This window comes from Pangasianodon hypophthalmus, chromosome 10 (genome assembly GCF_027358585.1).
Source record: "Pangasianodon hypophthalmus isolate fPanHyp1 chromosome 10, fPanHyp1.pri, whole genome shotgun sequence".
In the NCBI taxonomy this organism is placed as follows: domain Eukaryota; kingdom Metazoa; phylum Chordata; class Actinopteri; order Siluriformes; family Pangasiidae; genus Pangasianodon; species Pangasianodon hypophthalmus.
This window is the reverse complement of record NC_069719.1, coordinates 16765340-16783298: the sequence shown is the minus strand read 5'-3', so window position 1 is coordinate 16783298 and position 17959 is coordinate 16765340. Positions and strand designations below refer to the sequence as shown.

The 17959-nt window shown below is 37.6% G+C and overlaps 1 protein-coding gene across 4 annotated transcripts in view; it reads left to right on the top strand.

The window, feature by feature from the left end:
- Positions 1-14665, top strand: part of slc25a21 (solute carrier family 25 member 21) — a 76536-nt gene extending 61871 nt beyond the window's left edge. For 3 of the 4 annotated variants that reach the window (XM_026934103.3, XM_026934098.3, XM_026934099.3), the window contains 8 exons: positions 792-875; positions 7556-7622; positions 9097-9156; positions 10732-10839; positions 10939-11103; positions 12908-13089; positions 14420-14472; positions 14570-14665. In XM_026934103.3, coding sequence (XP_026789904.1) covers positions 792-875; positions 7556-7622; positions 9097-9156; positions 10732-10839; positions 10939-11103; positions 12908-13089; positions 14420-14472; positions 14570-14631 — 781 coding nt within the window. In that variant the 3' untranslated portion in view covers positions 14632-14665. The remainder of the gene's footprint in view (positions 1-791; positions 876-7555; positions 7623-9096; positions 9157-10731; positions 10840-10938; positions 11104-12907; positions 13090-14419; positions 14473-14569) is intronic. The other variant, XM_026934101.3, reaches the window with a different exon arrangement.
- Positions 14666-17959: the final 3294 nt, after the last annotated feature.

The window sequence follows — 17959 nt, the reverse complement described above, 5'->3', positions numbered from 1 at the left end:
GAGACTTGTACACAGATTAGTCTGTTCCTTTATTCCTTGGTTTTCTTTCAGCTGTCAGTGGATCAGCTTAGTACTTACGAGAACTTACTAAATAATTTGTGTTGACTTATTTTATACATGTCACAAAAAAATGTTTAACTGATAACCAATTGTAAAAAGCACCTGGTAGATTCACTCATTTCTATAGTATAGTACAATCAGACACAAACCTTACTAAAACAAACATGTATACAAACAGAATGATGGATGGATGGATAGATGGATGGATATTGAGCCCCAAGAAGAAATCTGGGCACCACTAATAAAATTAGCCCTTTAATATAAAAGAGTCAAAATACTCAAAATTCAAAATGAAGTATTAAGGTTCCTGTAACCCAGAGATTATAAAATGTTGTCATCCAGAACAAAATTTGCAGACTATATACACTATATTTTCTATCCAAAAATGGCTTAATGCATAGTCTACTGCATCAGTGTAGATATGGTGTGAGATCATAGATTTCATTTCCTTCCTGAATTTCGGGAGCAAGGTATTGGTGTACATCAATACCATCATCATATTTTAAAAGCAATTTTATCATGACGTGTTAAATAACAAAGCCTAGAATCACCTTTACCTTCATTTACAACATGTCAATCTCAGGGTTTTTTTTTTTTTTGTTGGGTTATATGAATTAGCAAGCATATATTGAGAAACACCTTTCCAATAGCCTGCATGATTTCTGGTAAATTGTTTTGCTATAATTAGTAATAAATGTGGTGATATTTAAAGAAAAAGCATGTTCCCTCAGGTTCCAAATTCAGCGAGGAGTGAGTGACCCAAACAGCTATAAAGGCCTGGGGGACTGTTTCAGAACCATATTTCACAAAGAGGGGTAAGCATGCAGCTTTTTTGTACATTATTGTATGCCTATGTTTCTTTACCTTGCTGATCCTACACCGTTTATTGGTGTGTACATAGAAATGTACCATGTTTGCTTTCTGTTGCTTGTGTGTGTTTGAGTGCTTTAATGAGGAATGATAAAATATACTGAATATATGTACCCATTGAGATGTTTGAGAATTTGAACATTTCATGCACTCATCCTACCTGGTAGTGGAACATATATGTACTGTAAGTTCATGGCTAGAAAGTGAAGCCATTAGTTTATATTTTTCATTTGGTGCCCATCTGGTTACTTTTAACAGTGGAAGTGAAATGATTAGATGAAATGAGTAATCACTATTCAAATGAGTTCAAATGTCATATTATCTGAATTAAGTTAGGAGAACTCAGCATTGTTTGAAGAACTCCGTCTGATTGAGTTACTTCATTTATATGTGAAATTTTTAAGTAAGCACAACTCATGTAACTCAAGTTTTAATTACCTCATACAAAAATTTGTTGTTGGTGTGTTTGGTCACTTAACGTCAATTCAGTTAGTTAACAAATAGTGAACTATGTAGGCCAAAGGTATTCAGTTAAAATTTATAAAGGTCCAGTTTCATAAAATCCTTTAAAATATCAAATATAAAGGTCTGGATAAGTGACTATCATGACTGAATGGTGAGAAACGTTACCTTTAAACCTTGAGTAAAATAAAATAAACATCTTATTTCATTGGTGCAGTCGGTAGCGTTGGCGCCTCACCGCTTCAGAGTCTTGGGTTAGATCCTGGCATCAGGTGTGGACTTTCGCATATTCTCACGTTATCATAACATGTTATCATTACATGTTCACATGTTATTTTTAACATAGCTTTATAACCAAAAGAGCATTTCAAAATTGAATTAATTAGTTCTTTAAACTTAACTTAGTGGATTTAGGTAAGTGTAGCAAAGAATAAGTTAAATAAACACCTAATTCTTTATAAGTTTGCTGTACTCAAAGCAATCAATTTTTAAAGTTAAATAGTTTTTCTTCTTCTTCTTCTTCTTATTATTATTATTATTGTTGTTGTTGTTGTTGGTCCCTGGACGACTAGTGTTTAAGCCTCTGCACTCTCACTGCTGTGCCCCAGGTTCGATTCCTGGCCATGGAACCAACCCCAGCACACAACAGTGCACTCCCAGTGCAGGTCCCAAGCCCGTATAAAATTGGGGAGGGTTGCATTGGGAAGGGCACCCTGTATAAAAACTGTGCCAAATCAAAATATGCAGCCCAATGATCTGCTGTGGTGGTGACCGCTAATGGGAGCAGCCAAAAGAAGAACAACATGATTGTTGTTACTAACATCATCATTATTTTTAATGTCATTATAATTGGTCTTTCTCATACTCATGTTACATTTTTATAAAAGGGATGGCTAGAGATTGTAGTGTTGTGAGAAAGTGTTTCAGCTGAGAGAAACAGGAATACACATACTGTGGAATGGAGAATTGGGGGTTATGACATTCACAGTGGTCTGTCTGGTTGTAGTAATCAGCAGTACAAAGCTAGCGTGTAGCGCTCACATTCTGAAGCAGACACAAACAAACAGCCTTAGTAGATCCTGCTTTATAAAGTGGAGATTTGGAAAATAGTGCCTGCCATTTTGTCTATGGTGCATTTTGTAGCGTTGACAGTTTTATACAACTAATCTGGTGTAAGGTGTGTGTGTGTGTGTGTGTGTGTGTGTGTGTGGCCACAGGTGACAGTGAAACAGCAGCAGCTCATGGGGAGAGACTGCTGTGAGATCCTTCACCAGCTCACAAATACTGCATGCCATTCTCACTCCGTATGGAGCTGTCAGCAGTGCAATCGGCACGCGCCTCCCCTGCAGACACCAGCTCTTCTTTCCTCCACCCCAATTATCATCCCCAATATATTTGTGTTGTAGAATTACAGCCCAGGAGAAAGTATTATCATATCCACAGGCCAAAATAATTTAGTTATAAGTTACACTCCACTATTGTGGAGTTATTTGAATAAATAACTTTCTCACATTTGCTCTGTCTTTGCTTAGGTTTGATTTCAGTAGAAATATTACACCTCTCTGTTTCAACATGGCAATTATCTAAAAGCAACAGATCCATCTGAGGATGATATCACAGCTTTAAAGACAGCATGATTCCATGTTTTGGCATGTACAGCATGTCAAGTAGGAACAGTACTAATGTAGAAATGTGTTGTGCACTTAACATTAGTAAACTGTTCACAATTATTTCACATTACATGTTGTATGCAGTTGATTGACAGGACAATTGTTCCTGAATGTGTTAAGATGTCAAGCTAGCTGCCAGTGCCAAAGGCACTGTTGTAATCTATTAATCTGGCTATAGTTTATGTGATTTAGTCTGGCTGAAGGCAGGTATAGGAGTTTATATGTAGGAGGAGCTTGATCATGATCTGTCTGCAGCTAAACAGAAAGTCTTTTTTTTTACATGAGCATTCTCAACCTCTAAATCATAAGGAAGCACTTTCATTTTGAATCACAAAATCAATATAAAAGGTTTTACATTAGATTTGCCTAATGTTCAAAATACATTTAGTGCATTAATATATAATTCTTTTAAAATTCTTGTTCTTGGCAACAAGCATATTAAAAACATTAATTACATATCTATACATTTCTGCAATGTTCAATTTTCAAGCATGTAGCTGATTTTTTCAGTTATTGAAAAACATACCTGAAATAATTAGCTACACGATTGAAAACTGAAGACTGTAAACAGTTGTTTATAACAGTTGTTTACAACTGAACATTGTAAATAGGTAGTTATATTTTCTACATAATTATTTGATGATCCTGAATAAATGGATTGACAGTCCAGTGAATCCATATTTTTATTGTATTTTTGCTATTTTGTGTCAGCTTCTTAGCATGTCAGCTTCTAGCAAATCTGCTTCTTTGAAGCCGGTCTCATTGTTAGCCTTGAGTGCAGTAAAAGCTACCAGCATTGAAGTCAATCAACATGACCAAAAATTTTTGGTCAGAAAGATTTTATAGCACTTCAAAGTTTACAAATACTATCATTGACATGAGTTTGAAAGACCCAGTGTAATTGGTGGTATTTAAATATTACAAGATTAGCATAATTTGTTCAAAATTTGAATGTTCTTAGCTTCAGATAAAAATTATTTAAATAAGAAATATATACTCTATGGCCATTTTTTAAGAAACCAATGGATTTTGGATGCAAAGCAAGCAATATTTTTTTGCTACCATGTACCCAAGTTAATTTTTAAAAGTTAGTTTGTGTTTTCTCATCCAGAACACAATCATGTATAAGGTAGTCTGTAACAACTAGTTTTCAAAAAAATGTGCAGGAGGTGATAAAGCTACAAGCTCTTACTTGCCACAATGAATTCACTCTTAGTTAGCTTCTATTTTTACTGTATTTTGCAAGTGTAACATTAGATGTTTCTATGTCTCTGCTTGCTGTTTTATGATTGATGATGGTGTGTTATTCTTGGCCAGGGACAAGGTTATAGCTTCCTTTAGTAAATAGTAATATTTGCAGATGAAGCATGCAGGCTGTTAGTCAAGTATAGGACACCTGATCTGTAGCATGCATAGAATCATGCATACTTGAGAGATATTAAAGAGAAATGTCTATTAGTCATTTGAAGTCAGTATCCAAACCTAGCCTGGAATCAAACATATGTCTCATTATCCAATTTGGTTAATGCGTTGTTTCCTTCCTCCCTTTTTGTTATGATGAGTTATGTGGCTCTGTGTTGAATGAGACAAAATGGGTTTATGGAAATCAAAGACAAATCACACCTATACAAACACAGGCAGCTGGACCCACACAGATCCTAAATGGGAATAGATTTGTTTACGAAGGCCTAGTGGAGACCTTGCGTGTGCTTTACATTTAGAGTCAAATCAGCATTCAAACCAGGCACAGTCAAATGGGGTCTTGAGTGTGTGTGTTACAAATCTGAGCTTTATCTCACCACCTGATGATTTCTCAGACTAACCACTCCCGGGAAGCGAGTTTGCATGCATCGGGAAGGGGCTTCCTTTTTGACTTTACACTCCCACACTCACGAAAGTTCGCTTGTGTCAGTGCAGCAGCCTTTCTGTTGCCAGAGTACCCATAAACTGGCAGAAAAGCGATACAGTACTTCCCAGTGAACAAGTGATTTGTTTGTCAGAGGGAGTAGTGGGCTTTTGAGATGGGTTGTGGTAGAACTTGAGGTAATCAACCCATCTTTGTTTGCAGAAACAACAATATTTACACCCTGGAGCAATCAGCCGAGAGCGTCTCTGTTGACCACTACTGGGTCATGTTTTCACAATACAGTTGTGTGGTGGGTTTCACACTCAGAAGTCACGCTACACTGTCCTCTCTGTCCACAAATGTGTGTTCAGTATCAACATGTGAATGATCTGCTACTCAAAAACCCTTCCCGCTCCTACTTCTCTCTTTCGTTTTTACACTTAAGACAACCTACCTGACTTGGAGAACCTTGGCAATTAACTTCTGGTGTACTTGAACATACTGTAAGGCTATTTTGGCTTCTCCTGGAAAGTGCACTATTAGTTCTGGCTTTAGGTTATCATTGACCCAATCTCTTTTGCACAGAATGGTGGCTTTGTTTGTTTAAACACAGAGGACAGATATTTGTACTACATATACTGTACAGTATTTATTAGTGTGAAAATATTATTACTTTTAAGTGTACATATAAAATCTTGTGATATACACTGCCAGTCAAAATCTTTTGAACAACCTATGTTTAAGCATTTTTGTTTAAATGAAAATGAAACTCTAACCTGTGAATTTGAGAAATGAATAGAGCAGTGTTAATTATTCTTTTTTTTTAAGTCAAGAGATGTTATATGTTAAATTACTTTCTTTTATTGGAACAATCTAGATCTAGTCTAATAGGAAAAGGTCAAAGTCTTCTACTCAACTCTTCTCTACTCAACTAATCTAATTAGGCACTTGTAGCACACCACTTACTTATGTTTTACAGTTGATATTAGCGCCATGAGTCTTTTATCTATAGGTTTAACAGGTTTACCTTCCAAGTGTGTCTGCCTTTAATAAAGCACTCATTTAGAGTCCCATTAGGATCTGAGAGCAAGCAGTTAATAAACTCCACTAAGATTTAAGCTTCCTTAATTAATTGCTATTCTGTATCATTTTGCTTAGTCTGTGGCGATAACTAATAATTAGTGATTAAATAAAACATGAGAAGCTCCAGGTGTTCAAAAACATTTGACTGGCAGTTTACAGTACTTGCCTTCTCTTACATTATATCCAAGAATCTTACTAAACTCAAACATTTCTCCGTGCCCACAGTGGTGTTGTTGCAGACAGTAAGAGAGGAGTTTCCCATGCTCAGGCTTGTCCTGACATTAAGATTAAGAAAACAGAGCCAGGTTTCAAGTGCAGAAATGTATATATGTGCTGTCTAAACAGGGACTGCCTATCAGTCTGCTTGAGAAGAGAAAGAGTGAGAGTATTTAGATTACTGGAGCACGTTGCTGTTTGCTCTGGTGTTGATTACAATCTGTTAACAGTCATGTGTTTACTGAGACTGTAAATAAATTCCTTATTATGAGTTTTCATATTAACTACCAGTAATAGCATTGGCAGTTGCAGTGTAAACAGTCAAAAATACATTTAATTTTCCCAAATGTATAAAGTATATTCAGATATTTCTAATAGTTATGATTATTTTAAAATATATTCCAAGCAGTGTAACCTCACCAGTGTAAGGTATTCTACCAGTTAGTGTTCGTTTATTAATTCGTTTTTCTACATTATACTGTCTCAGCTGTTAATAACTTTGCTGTACTGTTGAATACAGGTAAGGCCTGTTGCAGGTTTGTATTAGCCCCCATAATTAATGTACTTATCAAATGTCATTCTTTTCATGAAGTGTGTTGTTATTTCAGTTAATTATGTTTGTGAATGAAACCGAACTGAAATCTTTAGAGATGGGGCTGCAACTATTTTGCCTATTGTAGTGATGAGCTTTTTATGTCCACTGTTTCCACTTTGCAAAGCAGTTTTTGCTTGTTGAAGCATATAGACCAGTTGAACCTGTTTCTAGGCAGGAAACAATTGCTTTGAAACAAACACACAAGAACAGTTGAAGCTCTGTCAAGATAATCAGCAGTATGTGTCAGTGATGATAGAGGCGGTTTTCCATAGAAGTGGCGCAATGAAACTGGCTACCAAGCTACTGTTGGCAACAGGTGGAATGATTGCCAATTTATTTCTCACTCTTTTGTTTTGACTCAGCATTGTGTACTGACAATTCATGGTGTTTGTTGTACTGTGTACAGTTACTTTAATGTAATTGGATTCATTGTAGTGTTTGAGTTGAAATAGATTAATTGTACATGAACAGTGGCGTCCTCCATTCATTCTAAGAACATCTGGTCAACAGTGCACATTTCCATGGAAGTCCCTACCATTTTGACGGCTCGTGAATTATGTAAACATAGATTAGGATTGAATGGTTAACAGGTGTTCACAGATCTTTAAGTACTTTTTGTGAAATGTTTGGATAGTTGTGCACATTTCCTTGATCAACTTTCTCTCTTTCCTGAATTCAGTTAAACTAAAACTAACTCTGTGTGTATTCGTCATACCTGTGTTTGAGTGTTAATGAATTGTCCTCTGTTTACAGAATGTATGGTTTTTACAAGGGAATCCTGCCACCAATTCTAGCTGAGACGCCAAAGAGAGCAGTTAAGGTAACATCTGTCTGACAAAACAGACTAGTGATGTACACAACAAACACACAAACATAGACCTGGGTGTGTCCTTCTTGCAGCAGTTAGTAGTATTTTACCTGAAGCATACAGGATCAAACACAAGCTTTCTTGCTCTGTTTATCCTCACACTCTGTATATTTGCCATGGACCTTCAATATTGACCTACATGCCATCCAGTCCTTCTCGAACATCACAGATTATACTGCTGGTGGAGACTGAGCAGAAGGTTAGCTATAACTGATTATAGTATAGTATATTGCATATAATAATACATATATTATCATATACACTGAATGGCCACTTTAATAGAAACATTAATAGGAACTGTACCCCTGTTCATTCATGCAATTATCTAAACAACCAATCATGTGGCAGCACAATGCATGAAATTATACAGTCACAGGTCACCAGCTTCATTTAATGTTGATATCAAACATCAGAATGGAAATAAATGTGATCTCAGTGACTTTGACCATTCCATGGTTGTTGGTGTCAGATGGATTCTGAGATTTTCATGCACAACAGTCTCTAGAGGAATCTGTGGCTACAGCAGGCACAGGTTCACTTAAATGGGACAGTTTGGAAAAAACATTTCCTGGTCTTTCTCTAACCTTCAGCTATCCAGTGTCCACTGTAGTATCAGATACCTGTTCTTGGCTGACAGGAGTGCAACTGATGTTGTCTTCTGCTGTTGTAGCCCATCTGCCTCAAGGTTTGACAATGTTGTGCATTCTGACTTGCTTTTCTGCTCACCATGGTTGTAAAGAGCGGTTATTTGAGTTAGCATAGACTTCCTGTCAGCTTAACCAGTCTGGCCATTCTCTTCTGACCTCTCTCATCAACACGGCATTTCTGCCAGCAGAACTGCCACTCACTGGATGATTTTTGTTTTTTGCATTATTCTGTGTAAACTCTGGAGACTGTTGTGCATGAAAATAACATATTTGTAAAATACTTTCTTTCTTTCCATCCTCTGTTTGGGCGTTAGCCATCTGCCAGGTCCTATTTGGACAACTAATGTTTCTTGCAATGAGATTTACTTGTTTATTACCTTAACCAGGAAAAAAATATATAGATATTTTTTATATCCTTTGCCTTGGTTTGTTTTTAAAGAAGACATTTTTGACTGGTTCAAAGTAGATCTTCTCTGATATAATGTAATTTTTACAATTTAACAATGACTACTACTCGTAGATGCCTATCTCATTAGTGTATATGCTGTGTGGGCACGCGAGAGCATGTTGCTGTTATGATCTTCGTGGTCTGTGTGTGAGCTGTGTTTGCTCAGGGTGGTGGCATGACTTGCATCTCTCTTTCTGTGTGTGTGTGTGTGTGTGTACGTGCATGCATGCTTGTACATACATGTTAGTATTTGTGCATGTGCGTAAGTATATATTTATGCTAGTCTACTTCCTGATACTGATACTGCTCATTTGTCTTGTCTACGCTACAGTTTTTCACCTTTGAGCAATACAAGAACCTGCTAAGTTACACTGCCTTATCTCAGGGCCTGGTAAGTCATTTGATATGCACAATTTATGCACATACTATATGCATAAACACACAGACACACATACAGACACACACACAACCCAGTGATCATATTACATACAGTGTTTTTTTTCTCTTTCATACTTTAGAAATCTGTGCAGGGTTTTTAAAGTGGGTCTGGTTAGAAACACGTGCAGTTACAAACAATGTACAATTACCTGTTAATATAGTGCCTCAGTAAGTCCAGTGCTTAGAGTAATAAATGACTGCAAGCCCAGTATTGCCTCCAGCATTGCTAAGGCTGCTGGCAGAATGGAAGACTTGTACGTTAGCCAAGTAGAAGTGAGTGATAGATGATCCATTACTGTGACAGCACTCTGTTACCTGCAGCCCAATAGATGAGCTCCCTCTGTCAGCTTTGACACGTGCACATACTCACTCTCTATGTCTCTGCACATATCCCATCTACAAATTGTTAGTACAGCCATAATATGGGAAATATTTACCTGGCCCCTCCATTACAGCCCTAAGCCCAGCCTTCTCCCATCCTCCCTGAACATGTCATTCTGTGCCTACCTAGGCAGCTGGAGGATCTGGTATACAGTGTGAAATATATGACACAATGAGGATAGGTAAGATCATTAGCCAGAGACTGAATTTATTAAGGGGCATGTTTGAGTAGTGTGGCAGAGCCCCCTCTTCCTGTTCAGTGCAGCTGAGACAGCTCAGCTTGATGGATGAGGACGTATGCAGTAATAATACAAATAACAAATGAACGGCTAGCTGTGGACGGCTAGCTGTGTAAACATGGCTGAGGCCTGTTTGAGATGATGGTCCTACATGGTGTGATGGGGGATAGAAACTGAGGGAGAGTAATGAGACACATACACAGCCCTGACATTTTCCCATTACACCAGTACAGACACACACGCTTACACAAGTACACAAATATACATACACATACAGTATATACATATCCAGATCTGCTGATATTTGTAAAAACAGTGGCATCTAATATGCATATATGTATGTTGAAGTTAACTATATTATAAATTTCAATAGTTTCCTCTGCTACAATGCATAAGATCTAGATGCCAATTTAGAGTGTGTGAAATTGGGACTAGTTAAACACATAATCACGCTATCCATTCATTTTAAGAATAAAGGTCCTTTGGGATCTTTAATAAGAATATGAAAATGAAATTGTCTTCTGAGTCATTCAAGCCATTCACGTTAATCTTTTATTTCTGCATCTGGCCAAATTAATCTTTGTTCCAGTCAATTTGTCTGAGGCAATTCATTCATCTTTGTCTTCTGTCTGTGTCCCTTTTCTTCCCTGTGTGAATGAATGATGGAAGCAGTTTCTTTCAGCTAGTAGGTTAAAGTCAAGCCCTCCATCTGAACAAAAACATTCGTAGCAAGCTTAATATCACTGTTGCATTGTTCACAATGAATTACAGTGTTGGTCTGACATTCATACCTAGAGCATTGACTGATCATCCAAAATATACGGTGTATTTGTATATGACGCAAACACTGTCTTTATCATAGCTCTTTTGGCCTTTTGGCTACTTGCGTCTTTCTCTGTCTACATCAGGCTCTCTCCCTAGCTGGGCTTGGCTCAGGTTTAACAGAAGCTCTGGTGGTTAATCCATTTGAGGTAGTGAAAGTAAACCTTCAGGCCAACAGAGATTCCTTCAAAGTGGTAAGAGACAATAGTGACAATAATGTTTGAGAATATCAATGTCATAATGTACTTTTAATGGTAAGCTTCTTCTGTCTCTATTCCTGTTTTCCCATCCAGCAGCCATCCACATTTACCCAGGCTCGAATGATCATTAATTCAGATGGCATTGGTCTGCGTGGGCTAAATAAGGGCCTGACCTCCACACTGGGTCGCCATGGCGTCTTCAACATGATCTACTTTGGCTTCTACTTCAATGTTAAAAACACCCTTCCTGCCAGCCAGGTAAAAAAATGTAACCTTGGGGGTGGTGGATGTAATTCTGACACCCTTGTTTTTAATGACCCCTATAGAGCAAGAACTGTAATAACGGTGCAAACTGACTTTTACTCTGTAGTTTGTACTTAATTATAAATCTGTCTAATAAGCTGTGGGGGTTTGTAAGGCAAGACAGAGAGAGAGAGAGAGAGAGAGAGAGAGAGAGAGAGGGTGGTAGAGAGGTAGAGGATAGGAGCTGCTAAGATCAACCATACTAATCCTTTCTATGTTTGTTCTCTGTCACATCCTCAAAGGTTCACATTACACATCCGGCAGGGTTCTACTCCCAAACAAAAGTTAATTTTGTTAAATTGAAACGGAGCCATATGCTCCACATGTATATACTGGAGCATTAGATTAACTCCAATTAACTAATTGGAAGCAGGCAGTGGTATTGTTTCAGTATTGGAGAGTTACAGTGTAAGATCTGCAGAGCATTTTATATCCTCATGTAGATTTGGACTCAGAATGTGATTGTCTAAAAAGCTGCCTGTCTGATGGGGCCTGAACCCAATATTTACTATTCCCTCAAACCCAAACAGACAAGCAAAATTGTTAAGGAAAGCTGAACTTTGAGGGCTTTGAGGTTTCAGCTTGAGTCATTCTACAGACATTAAGATTCATGTAGCCAGATCTAGATTAATCAGTGATTCATCTCCTCCGGTGGTTTCTGGCCACAAGTGAGCATGGCCATCTGACTATGTGTACTGCGTGCTATTTTTACAGTAATGCTGCAGTGAAAGCTCCAATTAATACTGAATTTAGTTGTAGGGGCATCCCGCAAGAACCATGGTCCTGTGTGATTGAAATGAAGAATGCTAGAACGGCTGAGTGGTGTGTAGGCTGCATAGTAATAGGGTCCAGTGCTGGTAGTGCTTTTCAGAACAGTGCTCCTCCCCCTGCCGCAGACTTTTGGATTAGCTGTTGATTCAGCTCGTCACTCAGGGTGTCCGCTGCTTTGAGAAAGGCCGGACCCAGCAAGGCTGCTGTCATTTGTAAAAATATCCTGGCCAATTAGCTGTCAGAGCTGCGTGGGTCTGGCCTTTTTTTGGTACTGTAATACTCTGGTGCCGAGTCACAGCCCAATTACCCAAATTGTCCCCATATGCCTGCCCAGTCTGCCTGCATGAACCCTGTTTATAAATCCTATCGCCAAACCTCGCCCTGTGTCATGTGACATGCCTCAGCCAATAGGAGAGCCACACTGTTCTTAGGAAACTCTAATCTGCCTCCTGCTACCATAAAATGATCTGAGCTTTCATGCCAGCTTTGCAATCATATTCACGATCCCCCCCTCCCCTTTCTCTTTCCTTTGTTACTCATTCTGTCTCTTTACTGCTCTTCCACTCCTACAATTTAGTTTCTACAGCTGTCAAGGATGCCCCTCTGTGGCACTTTTTCCACTCTTCACTGACTCCACATTTGCTGGTCTGTATTTTCAAAGAAGATGATTAAGTCAAACTCAGAAATATAGAAGGACAACCACTGCATACTTTAGTGGGCAGCTGTTTTGTGTTCTATATGCCTGGTTTATGTTTTTGAAATTCAGCTCTGAAATCTCATTTTCTACACAAACATTAGAATCATGTTTAGCTTTCCAAAACAATATGTTAACAAACCTGCAATTGGTCCAGAATTCCCTGCCATGAATGTTCATAACCGCATACTGAATTGAAACTGATCTTTTGTGCTCTGGGTCATAAAATATCTTGCTCTTCTGCATTAAATTTAGATTCTTCCCAGTATCTCCTTTTTCATTTCTCTCTGAAAGGATCCTCGTCTGGAGTTTATGAGAAAGTTTACTATAGGTTTGCTGGCAGGAACCATCTCATCCTGTGTGAACATCCCCTTTGACGTGGCTAAGAGCCGTATCCAGGGTCCCCAGCCAGTCCAAGGGGAGATAAAGTACAGGAGCTGTTTCCAGACCATGGCTCTGGTATACCGTGAAGAAGGGTGAGCTCTACTTTGTGCTGTCAAAATGAGACATTCAAGCTGGACCAACACTGCAGATCAATTTACACATGAATGAAACAATAAATTGATAAATAAAAAATGTATCTGGGGTATCTTTGTTATTATTGTGTGCGTTTGGATTTCAATATTTATATTAAATTTATATTATTTTTCAACTTCTCACATCTGACCTTAATGTGAACCTCACTATAAGTCAGCGAAGCAGCAAAAAGCAACTTTTGTTTATACACTAAATATTAAAGTCATGTGAGATACGGGTATTTCTCTACTAACAACCCCTAGCTGTATCTGGCCAACGTTCACATTCACACTTTGCTAGATATTTGCTTATCTGTTTCGTGAATACTGAGGAAATTTATGCTGTTTTCATCTATTGAGTTTTCTGCATAATACTAACATACAGTTTATACATGTTGATATGCTGCTATGTTTGTCATACTGAAGACTGTGGTAATGAATTTGCAGTGATTTTGTTTGTCTGAGGTCCTGAGTGCCATTGCTGTAGTAGATGCAGAGTCTCTTTTGGTTGACAAGCTTGCAAGTGAATTCATTGCTTTTATGAGTCTTCAGGGTCATGATTTGCTCCTTTTACTTTGCTCATGGAGACTGGCAGACTGCTTCTTATTAGATCAGTTGGGGCCTGGGTTAAGGTAGGGTTGGGTGTGTGTGTGTCATTTTCTGTGTGTGTGACTGAGCCACTCAGTGTAGCCGTTTGAGCTTTGGGGTGCTGAGAGGGTACCCCCTCTACCCTATTTTGTCCAACCCTCTAACACAACACAGTCCTAGCTAATTAGTGGTCCCTATGGGAGACGTCGTTAAGCAGGTCCTAACGAGGCGCACGGCGCTCAACAGGTCAGTTTAATCAGACAGCAGGGCAGGGAGGAAGTGGCTCGAGCCTTATTAACGCCAGCAGAGGCAGGGGACAGAGGCTGGGACACGGAGAGTGGCGACCCCAAGCCAAAGATCAGCTTGAACACATTAGGGGCAGGTACATAACATGGCCAGATTTTAGGGCTCTATATCTGCTTAAGCACCATGGGGTGCACGCATAATCCTTTTTTCTAGTACTAGTGTTCAGACATACAACAATCCATTGATTATATGCATATTAAATTGGAAATACTGTACTCGTTAGTGACTCAGTACTTTTTTGTTAAATTAAATGCTAAGTGTTTAAAGTTTATTGAAAATTAGAACAGCCATTGTACTAGATCACATTATATATTTATATATATTATGGAAATTTATTTAAAAAAATTACTTTTTGTGTTGATTTGTAAAGCGAAAGTTTTACATTTTGTTTTTATAGGTATCTTGCATTATACAAAGGACTAATTCCCAAGATCTTGAGACTTGGACCAGGTAATGTAAAAAACAGTGTATAATCCAGAATTAATTTTGCAATAACATCACGTGTTATGTTGATTGATTCTCACGCCATGTGGTTTGCTGTTTGCAGGAGGTGCTGTCATGCTGCTAGTGTATGAGTATGTCTCCGGCTGGCTGCAAAGAAACTGGTGATAAGAGCTGTCAGGCAGCAGACAAATTTCACTCTGTGGGTCGCAAGTACATGCATGCATCGGCTATCAAAATCATGCCAGTGTGTTCTAAGATAAAAAGGAATAAAGCGGCTTAATAGCAATTGTTGACCAGGATTAGCCCTGAACTACAAAATGATATGTTATATCTTATTACGTATCCTATCTCATTCTGCTCTCACTGATTTTGAGAGAAATATAAACATTTTCTTATGAGGTATTCTTATGTGTGATGCTAGGATGTCAAGGGAAGTTAATATGCACTGGTACTGGTACTGGTCCTGTAACCACAGAAGCATTTCACACCCGAAACAAAGCCTGCAGTCTTTTACACTCACCACTAGCAGGAAATGGGATCAAATTCAGCTTACATTAAAGCAAGTTTAAGGCTCTTGTCTATTTCTAACTTCCTCTCTGATGGAACACCACCAAAGAATCCCTTTTAGCTCCAAAAAGTGTACTGATGAGGGTGGAGTTGAGCTCAGCAATATGTTGTTAAGATGTTGTATCAGATGATTAGTGATAATTCAGAATTTAACACAAGTCAATACTCATTTTTATGTATCAAGTCATTATTTGTGAATTGTGAATGAGGCAAAAAGTATGTCATATTTCTTTTCTTCATGATTGCTTATATGTAGCATTTTAATTTTACATTAATCTTAATGTGTGATGAACTTGATAGCAATTATGTGAGTATTGAATTTAAAAATATTTTATTGAATATTGCTTTTTTTTATTCATTATGTAAATGATATTTGAATAGTTTACAATGTTTCACAATGTTTGCTACTAAATATGCCTAAATATGCCTTGTAAACACAGGCGTTGAATAGCTCTTGATTTTTAATTATGTTTAAAATGTCATAGATCTATTGGAAACTGATTAAATGTGAGTCCTATTCCTTCTAACTCTGCTTAATGAAGGCACAGTAAAGAATGAAAATTAGAAGTAATAGGGAGACGAGGGAAAATTTTTTTAAACAGTTTGTGCACTAATGAAATTTACATATATTTACACATATTGTTACTGGTCATATTTCTGGAAATATCATTCAAAGAACATAAATAATAAAATAAGATGTTATGTGTATTTGATTTCGCAATGCACCTGGCAAAAAGTCTTTCACTGAAATGTTTGTTGGAGATCTTTGAAATAAAATTCTTGGATTTTCGTTCTGATATATTTTATTGTCATTCACATGGTCAACTCTAATAACAATGCCTTTTAGCTTCTCTGTTTGTATTTCCTTTTATAATTGATCTGTGTGTGGAAAATTATCTTGTGAATACTATTAATCATTTATTTAGGGTTTTTTTTTTTCTTGTGTCCTTTCCATCTCCTCACAGAAACCTTGCTGCTGAAACTTTGTGGATGCCTGTCAGCCATCGCAGCTGTTGGAGCTAACAACAAGATGTCAGTCAGCTCTTCTAGCCTGCAGGCTGATGCAGCATAACTCAGCTCAGGTTAAAATAACAAAACCATGAAATGCACATATGTTGACAAATGAATGGACAAACGCCCACTCACTTTCCCTGTCATATAGACTACAGGCACATATACACCTAAGACCAAAAAGGTGTTTATAGTGTCCCTGCAAATTTCATTTTGATGGTTGTTATATTTTCATTTTAATGTTAATACGTTATTGTCTATAACCCCAACATTAGTGCGTTTTTAATGCCGTTACTCAAGTCAATTACTTATTTAACATATTTGAGCTGTTTTTATCTGTTTAAAAAATGAACAGTCTTTTAAAGCATATTGAATAGTATATTCCTTATATAGTGGTATGCGATTGTTCTAAAGTAAGTTGTCTGAAATTACATTTTCCCTCTGGAGAAGCCTTGAAGCTAAAATAAATCTGTTAAGCAAGTAGTAAAAAGGCATGTACCCTTACTAATAATACCAAGCTCTCCCTGTTTCTGTCTCCTTCAGTCCTGTCCGTTTTACTTTCTCTTTCAAACAGCTTTGTGTTTATACATCTAAGATGGTCATGCTGGAAAACACAACAGCTGCGGCTCTTTGTTTCTGTAGCTGGCAGCTTACATGGGTAGTATCCTGCAGTTTGTATCTTTCTGTCTCACTAAATGCCTGTAATTTGTTTTAGTTCTATAATACAATAAGTCACTAGACTCATTAGCTATGACTTCAGATTTTTTGCTTGAGGGCATGTGATATCAGGTCTAAGCAGGGAAGTTGAAAGTCGTGGACTCTCAGCAGCTCTGCTATGTGTTGGAATGCTATGTTGTAGAGTCAGTTTGTCTTGTTGGCTTGTCTTCGACATTATGAGCTACCAAGGCTTTTCAGAAGTATACTGGAGTCTCTGTATTCCAGAACATTTCATCTCTCATCATAAGCCTCCATTCAGTTCTCAAGAATTCCCAACATGTACATAAGTTCTCACGGTTATCTTTAACCACTGAAGATAAATTAACGAATACATAACTTCTGTAGCTTCTGTATCTATTTACATGCTGGTTTGAAATAAGTTCATAAAATTAAAAAGTCTGTTTTGACTAAATTTCCTAGCATTTAAAAAAAATTCTTTACTCCACCCCACAGTTTAACTTGATTGCACTGTATATAGTTGCTGGGCTTTTTCCTAGCATTCTTAAACTGACCAGTGTGAAATGCAATCAGCCCAGACAGTGAGGCTGTGCTTTCCATAAGTGGATCCACACAGTCTAGGAGGCGCAAACTCACCTGTGTGTGTTTAGAACATGTTTTTCTAATACACCAGGGAAAACAGTCTGCTTATGGTCATTATTAAATCAAGGTAGCACTTTCACCATGTTCTGCAGTATTGTCTTAGACCCTGTTTAATGTTACCATGCCCACACTCGTGTCTAAAGCCTGATTGCACACGGTCAGTTAAAGATAACCATGTGACATTTGACATTGCTTTCTATATGAATTAATTCCAAACAGATGTGTGTGTGTGTGTGTGTGTAGGTGTTTTAAGGGTGGTATGGTAGTTAAATGAAAGTTTAAATGTTTCTTCTGTCATGTTCTCTCATGCACTTCCTGTGTGCTGTACAGGAAGATTTGCTTGTTTCACAATTTCCACAAAACATCAAGACATGTCCTAAGTAAATTAATGCTCATTTCTTTCTGTGCTCATCTAGACTCCCTCTCTTCATGAAGGAATGAAATTATAAAAGAATGAATTGACTTAATTAAACCAATGTGTAACACATAACTGTGTGGTTGTCTTCTCCAGTTTTGGCAATTAACATTCTGAATATAAATGTTATTCATCTCTGATCACATAAAGTTGCAGATATAGATTAAGTATGTGCTTAGTGTG